Here is a 10,899-nt window from a genome sequence, read left to right on the forward strand (position 1 = left end):
CTAGGAAAGAAAAATGCATGCTGACTCTAATGTAGCTCGAAAGATCAAGGAAGGTTCCTCTGAAAAATGTGACCTGAGGTGAGACCTGAAAGATGAGGACTTGTCAGGTCAAGGGTGGGGTAAGGGGAGAGAGAGCAGCCAGGCCAAGGATGGGGGGAAAGGTCAGGAAAAGAGAAAAACAGTGCACAAGGGGAAAGAAGAGAATCTGTGGCCGTGAAGAAGGCACTGCAGCGACAGTGTGGTCAAAAGAGGGAGAAGGACAGCAAAAAGTGAGCGTGGAGAGGGCAGCAGGCAGGGCGGGCCAGGCCACACGGGGCCTTGTACCATGCGAAGAAGGGCAATGGGAAACCACTGAGGAAGAGTTTTAAGCAGGAAAATAACAAGTTACCACCTCATTTTTAAAAGACACTCCACCAGCTAGGTTGGAACACAACAGGAGCTTCAACCAAGGCAACAGCAGAGGGGGTGGAAAGTAGTGACTGCTATGAGAAATATTCTGGAGGTGAAATTAACCCAGTACCACAACATTTAAGTTCCCTCTTCCCATTTACACCAACATCTAGCCCACACCTTCCTAAATTCCAGACTAAGAGCCCTCCAGACATTTCCACTTGAATGTCCCACAAGCACCTCGAAGTACTGACATTTGCTAAATGAACTCACCATCTTCCCCACCAAACTGAGCTTCCTCCCATATCCCAATCTCAGGGCACAACAGCACTATCCACTCAGTCACAACTTCCTCCTCTGCCAAACCTCAAGTGGCCGCCAAGTGCTGTTGAACATGCCTTCTAACATGTTGAACATGCCTTCCTCATCTGTCCTTCTATTCCCATTTCCCACTCAAGACCAGGCTCTCATTTCTTGCCTCTCAAACTCTGGCCTTGCCCTCTTCAATCCATTATTCATACTGCAGCGGCCACACCACACAAAATAACCCTGCCTAAAATCCTCTGACAGGTCCCTACTCCCTTTATGACAAAATTCAAACCCTTTAGCATGGCGTATGACGGTGGTGGTGACGATGAAAGTCTCTCAGTCATGCCTGACTCTCTATGACCCCATGGACTGCAGGCCACCAAGCTTCTCTATCCATGGAATTCTCCAGGCAATAGGTTGGAGTGGGTTGCCACTTTCTTTTCCAAGGGATCTTTCTGATCCAGGGATCGAACCCAGGTCTCCTGTATTGCGGGCAGATTCTTTACTGTCTGAGCCACCAGGGAAGGCCAGCATGGCCTGTAAGACATATAAAAACCTGGCCCCTGCATAGACCGTTCTGCCTTAGCTTCTCTTCAGACACCCAGAGCTCCCGCTGGACCAAACGCCTTGCAACTTTAATCAGGCCGTGTGGTCTGCTGCAAATGTGCCTTCGCATGTGCTTTCCCACTTCCTGGGGAACCTCCTCTCCTCCTCTGACCAGCTACTACTCAGTCTTCAGGATTCTGCTTAGATACGCATCCTGTGTGCAGCCTTTCAGGACCTCACACCTATAAGCTGGATTGGCCCGGCAATGCTTGTGCTTGGCCTGGCGATGTGGATAAGACTCCATCACTGCCACTGTAATTCTGTTTCTCTAAGTAGAAGACGGGGTTCCTCCAAGGCAGGAACCAAAGCCCAGACTAATGACCCAGCCGAGTGAATCAAACATACATTATTAATTTCAGTTCCCTACGAAACCCACATCTATTAAAAACCAAAACATCCAAAACAATTGAGAACTTGGAGCTCAATCTCCCCTATCAGAGATGATCTTTCTCAAGTGAATTCCACCCTTAGAAGGAACCCAAATGGAACTAAGAGAAGGAAAGGGGAGGCATCCTTCCATCGATTCTATCAGCCATTCATGGTTGATGACTGGGAGTAAAGAGATGTCTCAGCAGGAGAGCCCACACATCCAATATGTGACATTTATCATACACTGCTCCAACTCCTCTCTGAACACGGGGTGAAAAACACACAACAGAAATCTGTGCATTTTGTACAGTCATGCTCATCTCTCAATCCCACGTCCACCGAGCTCCTGCGCGCCTCTGCCCCTCCCACACTTCCATGAATAAATGCCTTTCCCTGCTCTGTTCGGCCTGTGTCTAAATCCCTTCCCCATCATGCCCAAGGCCCACCTCTTCCACAAAGTTCAGGACATCTCTAGCTCACACCAAATTCCTACCATGTTGGGCAGTTGACTCAAACAAATATTTATTAACTGCCTCTGATACATTTAGCATTTAATTGGTTTGATTTTTCATGGGTCTCAATTTTGGTTTCCTAACAGGATCTGAATCTCTGAGGTTGGACCCCCAGGAATCCACATTTTTCAAGTATGCCCTAAGTGACTGTGATGTAGACTTACATTTCAGATTGTATCCAGAACAATCTGATCACAATCAACAGAGGTGGTTTTTAAAAAATATAGGTTCCAAAACCACATCCCAGACTACCAAAGAAGACCTTCTGGGCTTGTCATGGAGTGCCCAACAGGGCTGCAGGAACTACAAGCTGGTTGAATTTTCTATTATCAGACATCTGCCAGCCCTGAATCGTCCCTAGTTCAAAATATTTGGCAGAGATGGTCAATATTTAGATTGCAGGTTTTTGATGAAAGCTAAAACATGGTTCCTGGCTATGGGCTGAAAAACTATTTTAATTCACATGAAAAGATGAAGGTAACTGATTTCTTACATGGGTGGGGTAAAATGGTTGTTTGAATTAAATTTTTTTAAAGTTAAAAACAACTACCCAAGGAACAATTGCAGATGGAAAGGAAGGGCCCTGAGGGGTAGGGTGTGCCAACTTCACATCTGAGATCAGACACTATTAGTTCATCCAAGGGCAGTCAGTACTCTGAGAAACCGACTGGTGCTATTTAAACACACAAAACCCGGAATGCCAATAAACGAGATGTAATGGGAAATACACAGTCCCAATTACTGGAACAATCACACCAGTGCAACACCCCCAACTTGCACACCACTCCCCATTCCAAAAATTTTGGAAAGCCACTTTAAAAATGAGAAGCTAGACTTTCAGCAAAGAATAACAGTGAATGCTGATGGAAGGTCCTAGGAACTTTGCCATCCATGTCACTGTAGGGCTCGGAGAGCCTGGGTAATTTACCATAGAATGACCACAGAACTGCACTCCAATGGAGCTCAGCTGTGCCAAGCACCACCCACCAATACAGAATAATTATTTTAAAAAATAATTCAAAATTATGTATTTATAATACATAACTTTTTTGGGGGTTATGATACTTGACCATAATAGTTTTTTTCTTTTTCCTAAAAGGAAATGAAACTTAAAAAGTTTTATTTTTTTAAGACTTAGGTTTTAAAATATTCCCAGGGGTTTCATAAGAATGGTGCTGTCTGGTTCTCCACTGCTACACTGGTTTCCTCCTAGTGACCAGAACATCTGTGTCCAGACGTTCTCTTCTTCAGAGTAACACTGGGCCAGCTGAAAAATGCCTCCCCCTTGTCTGGTCTCTATACTGAGCACCAGCGTTTTCTGATATCATTATCTCAGACTTAAAACAATTAACTGTTTTTTTTCAGTATACGTCTAATATCATGAAACTTGGGAGGTTTCAGGCCTCATAAGCAGCATTAAACGCTCCCTCAGGGCCTTGGCTATCACTGTACTGTATTATGTGTGCCGTGACTTGAGAAAGGGCGGGAGGTACTTTGTGATTAGAGCACATTACATCAACAAGTTGACTTTTATTAGCACCAGTATTGTCATTCCACAGGATGGATCAAACAGTTCTGTTGTTAACATTCATCTTTTCCTAAATGATGTTTTTTTTTCCTCCCACAAGTTTTTCTATAAACTAGCAATACAATGCCTGTTACAACTGCTGCAGCTGCTGCTAAGTCACTTCAGTCGTGTCCGACTGTGCGACCCCACAGATGGCAGCCCACCAGGCTCCCCCGTCCCTGGGATTCTCCAGGCAAGAACACTGGACTGGGTTGCCATTTCCTTCTCCAATGCATGCAAGTGAAAAGTGAAAGTGAAGTCGCTCAGTCGTGTCTGACTCCTAGCGACCCCATGGACTGCAGCCTACCAGGCTCCTCTGTCCATGGGATTTACATTATACTAAAACCTAGTAGTTAAGATAGTATCTTGATGTAACGCTTACAGCTGTAGTTCATGGGAGCCTCTTAAATATACCATGATCTCTAGGCATTTTCTTCTGAACAAGATGTAAAATCCTTTACCAAGAAGCAAGCAAAAGCAGTAAATATAAAACTGCCTATCTTTAAGCAAAAAAATTCTTCCAAAGAAAATTTAAAGCCTTTATTTCAGGAACTATATCTGATGCTATATTCATTCATTCAACCAACAGATGTTTACAGAGTAGCCACTAACGGCGGGTACTATAACTAAAATGAAGTAAGCTGAGATGCTGCCCTCAAGGAACTTATATTGAGACTCTGAGCATAAAAGCATTCTGGGAAAAAAATCATCAGCTGACTTAAAAGAAACTTGATATATTTCAGCCCTGATTACTTTCTCTTCTTTTCATGAGAAGAAAAAAAAAATCATTGTTAAAAAAAGAGAAAAAAAAAAACAGTCCTCACAACTTCCAAAGTGTAGTTAAGCTTCTGCACTCAGCACAGACCTTTGCTGGTCCGGAATGCCCTCCCCAGCTCTGCCCACCAGCTGATTCATCCTTTCAGTGTCTCCTTCTCAGTGAGGTCTCCTTGAACTCTCTCCAGCTCCACTTTATCCCTGGGCAGAGTTAATTACTGCCTGTTCTGCTTTAAAAGGCATCACAGTGTAATTATTTGTTGACTCATCAGTCTCTCCAGCTAGACTGGGAACTCACGTTTTGAAGACAGGGACCAACCTTATTTCCTTTGCATCCTGGGTATCTGGCCAGGTGCTAAGAAGGAGATGGATGGATAGAATGATGTAAATCACAGAAACAGAGAATCCAATTTATTCCTAACATTGTATCCAATAACAAAGATTCCTTTTTTCCCTAGGAATCTTGCCCAAATGTTTACATTTAATGAAAATAAAAGATGACATTAGCAATGTTAAATCACTAATTTTGAATGCTGGAATGTTATTAGGAACGCTCTCCACTGCTTTACATACAAGCCTCTAAATGGCAAAAGAGAGGTTTCTTCTCTGCTGGGTCTTTGAAAACCAAGACGGGGGAAAAAAAAAATGAGACTAGTCTGAGATGACTCACTAACAAAAGTTCCTACAGCAATCCTTTATTCAATTTAGGTTTGTAAACACAAAATAACTGACTTTGGAAGGTGATAATACACTTTAGTGATGGATACACTTATATAAAAAAGATAGGGTAGGTATTTTATTTTTTAGATTTTAAGGGATTCTAGATCCCAAGCTTTGACTTTTAATCATAACATATGGCTCACAACTCATGCTAGATGCCATTACTTGCTGCTTCACTGATCCATTTCCTTACCTGCTACTGTGTGTACCTGCGGGGTCAGATTAGCAACATTTAGAGCAGAAAACAAGACAGGTCCCTCTAAACTTATCTAACTCCAGCTGGGACAGGGGTTCACCTTCCCCTGTTCAGGTTTCCTGAATGGATACTCCGACTTTTGGGGGTGGGGGGGAATGTCACCTGTGGTTAGAGAACAAGATAACTGTTTGATTGTACAAGCAGTTTATTGTGTTTCCTCTGTGGATACCAATGACTAACTTGCACACGGCTATCACAGCCCAGGATTCAAGCATCTAGCAAACACTGAATGAGTACAATAGGCCACACATGGGTTAGATGCTGGTGACACAACGATGAACAAGACGCTCTGTGGCTAATCCAGGAAAAGTACTGAGGGTGTCAACAATCTCAACAGAACTCAAGTGCTGCAGAAGTTGTGGGTACAAAATGTTATGTGAGCACACAGAGGAGGCAGTGCCCAATTCTGTCTGGGGAGAGTCATCACCGTGTGGGGGTGATGGAGAATAATATAATAGGAGATAAAACCAGAAAGAGCCAGATTAAGATCCCCCAGTCCACTTCGCATTAGTCACTTCCTTTGGGCAACTGCACTCACTTCCAAGACTTCAACAACTACCCTGACAAGTCAACAACCTCCATGTCTGGGACTGCAGCTCCAATCTGTCTATGCACTTCAGGCACTTACTCTAATCTACCTCAGAACATCTATCTCTTGTCTCAGGCACCTCCTCCAAACATCACTCTTACGTCCCAAGACTGCTTCTTCCTTCATTTCCATCCTCAGTTTTCAGTCAGTGTCTAAATTAAGGCTCCTTATCTCTCACCTCCAAGTGGTCACCAGGTCCTGTCAATACCACTTCCAAAATCTTTCTCAAACCATCATGATGTCTGATAATGTCCACCATTCTCTCTGTTCAGGCCTGCATCTTCCCTCCCTCCAACTACAATGGCCACAAAGCCTAGTCTGTCTACACCAACATTCATTCAACAAACTGCATGCAAGGCATGATGGGTACTGCAGCAAATAAGACATACAAAATGCCCACTTTATGAAGCTTTATTTTTATTCCTTCATTCTAGTCCATTTCCTTTTAAACATTAATCTGGCCATGGCACACACTAGCTTTAAGTCTTCAGTAGCCTCCCATAGCCTACGTGAGAAACTCCTCGCTGTTCAGCGTCTGGCAAATCCTACCCTTCCAAATTCTTGTTCTGCTATCCTCTCACAGGCCCTTCAAACTCCCAGCACAAGCCTGATATTAAAACTGCATGTCTCTTGAGGCTCTGTGTTGGCAAATATTACTTCCTGTGCCTGGAACACTCTTTCCTCTGGGGGAGGAATTCCTACCCCAGAGATTCCAAGTCTCCATGTCCGAACATAGCACTCATCACTTGGTATAGAAACTATGCTTAGAAGTCCGCTCCTCCCACTTAGCTGTGAGTTCCTTACAGGAGAAGGCCTGGACCACATCTGAGTCTACCTCCACAGCAGGCACACACTGAGCTTTGGCTGCAGGAAAAAGCAAGGAGGTGGCCCAGAAATCTGGAAAGGATAAGAAGAAAAGCAAAAGGCAGGAAAACTGGGATAGGCACTTCAAATTTCACTTGATCATCTGTCCAAACCACTTATTTTGTGAAGTACTCTGTTCCTCTCTGGGCTCTGAGGACAAAGTTTCCTTTAGCGGCATGTTTCCCAAAATATAGGACAGAAAATCTTTTGTAAAAAAAACACCATGAGGCAGGTAGCCCCTCTCATTCCCTTCAATGTTTCTGATTTAGCTGGAGAAAAACACACATCTGTGGTGACTGGTCTCACTTAAATTTCAAGACCGCTGAGTCCAAATGGGTCCTTAATGCTGCCCACCAGTTCTACATTTCTCCTGCTCACTAACCAGACTATTTCATGTCTTTCCTCTCTCCTCACACTGAGCTGATCTTTCTTCCTTCTACTGAGAAACTGACACAACCAGAAGATGTTCCCCAGGTTCCCACTGCACCTACTCAGGTCAGTAATCATTTATGTTGCCATTCTCCCTGTTTATTAGGGATAAACTGCTCCTAGCTAAAGCCAATCTCTCATTCTTAACTTGGGCAAGAGATTCCATTCCTTCCTGCTTACTAAAATCACTCTGGCAAGTCTATCCTCTCTCCTGTTTCACCAATTTTCTCCCTTTCTACCAGCTTATAAATATGATCTAATTCCTCTTACTAAAAGAAAAGAAAAAAAAAATACAAAATCTAACTCTCTCAAACCCTTGTCCCATTTCAGCTATTACTCCACATCTCCCCTTTCAAGGAAAACTCCAAACAGTGGTCTTAACCCACTGTTTCCAATTCCTCACCTCCCATTCTCCTTGAACCTCTACAATCAGACTTTCATGCCCCCACTCCTATAAATTGTTCAAGTTCACCAAAGAGTTCCATTATTCAAACAACATTATACAGTCGATCATTTCTTTCCCAAACACCTTCTTCACTTAGTTTCCAGTATATCATGTTTCTGGCTTTCCTCTCATCTCAGTGGTCATTCCTCCTTTGTCTCTTTTGCTGGTTTCTTCTTATCATCTCAATCTCTCTTAACATTTGCATGCCCGGGACATGGTCCTTTCTATCAACATACATAGGCTCCTGGCTTTAAATACCATCTACATGTATAACTACAATCCAGGGAGACTCAACTCTAGACTCATATATCCAACTGACTATCCAGCCCTACTTAGATATCTAATAAGCTTATAAAAATCTAACATGCCTAAAACCAAAAACTTGAAATCACCCTTCTGTCCCCAGGCTGTTATTCCCACTTTTCTCTAAGAGAATTGGAACTCCATCTTTCAAGTTGCTCAGGCCAGAATGATTCGAGTCATCACTGACCCCTTTTATGTTATACTCCACAATTTCCTGTTACCAATTCCTGTGTGCCCTACCCTAAATGAAATTAGAATCGAATCACTTCTCACCACCTCCACCGTTAACATCCTGGTCCTACACACCATAACTCATCACTGCAGCAACTTCCTGACACCTTCTATTTTCAACAGATCAGCCAGAGTGATCTTTTTATAATCTTAGTCAAATCAAGTCACTTGACTGCTCAAATCTTCCAACAGTTTCTCATCTCAGTCAGAGTAAAATTCCATAATGGACTACAAGGCCTATACCATCTAGCCACCCTTACCCTCTGACCTCATCTCCCTCACCTGCCCCCTTGCCTCACTCCACTCCAGCCACAGCAGCTTTCCTTTTGTTCCCTGAACACATTTCCCAGCTCAGGGCCTCTGCACTTGATCTTTCCTCCGCCTGGAAGATTCTTCTCCACATTACGCACATGGTTCACTTCCTCACCTTCTTCAGGCTTTTGCTCAAATTATCACCTTCTCAGTGAGGCCTGTCTTGACAACTCAACTTAAAATTGCAACTTCCTTCAATTTCTCAATCCTGTATTTCCTCCATCACACTTTTTAACATCTAACATACTATTTATTTGTTAATTGTGTATCTCTCTCTACTAGAGTCCCATGAGAGCAGAGATTTTATTTGTTCTCTTCACTACTGTATCCTCAGGGCCAACAGCAGTGCTGAAATATGGAAGTTGCTCAAAGGGCTATTTGTTGAATGAACAAATTGAGAAATTGTCAGTTTGCTGCTAAAAGTCTTCAATACTTAAAACTTCCTAATCCTTTTTTAGGGCTCAGCACCCTACAGGTAAAAGCCTCAAGTCAGACTTTAGCAACATTAGTAACTAACAGTAACTAATTGAATATTTTGCTTTATTTTGAAATATTTTTATTAAGGTACTGGACTTCTATTCACTCTTACAACAGTTATTTTTAATTTAACACGTTTTTAGGTTTAAAAAGTGAGCTGTTCTAAGAAAAATGTTAAGAAACTATAGTGGGACCAGCAGAGACATGGCAAAAATAGTGAAAGTGATATCTGAATGACTGGAGTTTATGAACTTAGGGTAGGGCTGCCAGATAAAATAAGGACACTCAGTTAAATTTGAATTTTAGATGGGGGGGGGGGTATGTTCCAAATACCGCATGGGACACACACTAAAATATTGTTATCTGAAATGCTATTTTAAATGGACATCCTTTTTTCCTCCCCTCAATCTAGCAACCTCATCTTAGGAGAACAAAGAAATTTCACCCTTCTCTTTGTCGCTTCCATTTTGATCTACCAAAACAAGATAGCTCTTGTCCCATTAACAGATTGCGTGGTTTTTATGCCTCAATAAACGTATCCCTGTGGGAGAGTACGAAGGCCTGACGTCTGAAAAATCCAAGAGGCAAAGGCACAGAGCGCACCTTGAGTGGGGAAAGGTCTGGCAGCTCAGAACAAGGAGCCTGGCCGCAACAGATCGAAAAGGAAGGGCTTATGGGCCCAACTCCCTTTCCTAGCCTCTCAGGGACCTGCTCTGCGGAGGCCGAAGCCTGGCACCTACTTTCTGGCCCTTACCAATGTTGCCTTCGACGGAGAGCCTTCGGGGACCACGCCCCGCGTGTAGACCCCTGGAAGGGGGCACACCCTCGAGTAAGCGCTGAACCATGAACTTCGAGGGTGCGCGCAGCAACCTTAGATAGAGCCGGCCAGCGGTCATCCTACCCACGATTCACGCAGCGATCACTTCCGTCGAGAGCACTTCCGCCCCCGATACTGCTGTTGAGACACTCCGGCGCACCTTTGACGTCACGCGGGAAGTAGGTGGTGTTGAGCTGGCTCGAAGGGAGGGGCCGAGGCGGGGGGCGGGCGGTGGGGGAAATCTCTCTGTTCTCGCGATATTTGTTGGAAAGTGTTGCAAAAAAGACTTCTAGTGTTGGGTACTGGAGAGTTTAATGAAAGTTGGAGTTGCTGCTGCTTTATTCGCTTGTCTGTTTGTGTTCACTGGAAAAGCAGCATTTAAAAACTGCCATAACTCAACAATTCATCACCTTTGCATATTTGTCTCACTTTAGAATAAATTTCGTAACTAAAGACAAATAAAAATAATTGTAATTTTAAACGAGTTTTTCCCCCAAGCGTTTGTTTTTTGGCTTTTGTTCTAACGTGGGAAGAAATTGGACAGTTTTAAGTAGGAAAATGATGCAGTCTGATGATTTACACAAGTTAACTTCATATTCCGTATAACTTCCACCGCAATGCTGAAATCTTATTGAATAAATTAGCAAGTTAGTGTGTTAGTTACACGCCACCTCTTGTTTCGCTTCTTGAATAAATATAAAGTTCAATCGGTTGATTTGAGTAGTAAGCAAAAAGTCCGTAAGGGTGAAGAGGGTGGAGGGCTTCCCAAGTGGTGCAGTGGTAAAGAATCAACCTGCCATTGCAGGAGACTAACAAAGCTGGTTTCGATCCCTGGGTGGGGAAGATCCCCTGGAGTAGAAAATGGCAACCCACTCCAGTATTCTTGCCTGGAAAATTCCATGGACTAGGGGACCCTGTGGGCTACAGTC

General features: G+C 43.5%; 1 protein-coding gene across 1 annotated transcript in view; it reads right to left on the minus strand.

The window, feature by feature from the left end:
* DGUOK (deoxyguanosine kinase) overlaps positions 1-10,120 on the minus strand; it is a 33,708-nt gene extending 23,588 nt beyond the window's left edge. Inside the window, exon 1 of the mRNA XM_010829738.1 lies at positions 9,908-10,120. Coding sequence (XP_010828040.1) covers positions 9,908-10,049 — 142 coding nt within the window. The 5' untranslated portion in view covers positions 10,050-10,120. The remainder of the gene's footprint in view (positions 1-9,907) is intronic.
* Positions 10,121-10,899: the final 779 nt, after the last annotated feature.

This window comes from Bison bison, unplaced genomic scaffold, assembly GCF_000754665.1.
Source record: "Bison bison bison isolate TAMUID 2011002044 unplaced genomic scaffold, Bison_UMD1.0 scf7180017864508, whole genome shotgun sequence".
NCBI lineage: Eukaryota > Metazoa > Chordata > Mammalia > Artiodactyla > Bovidae > Bison > Bison bison.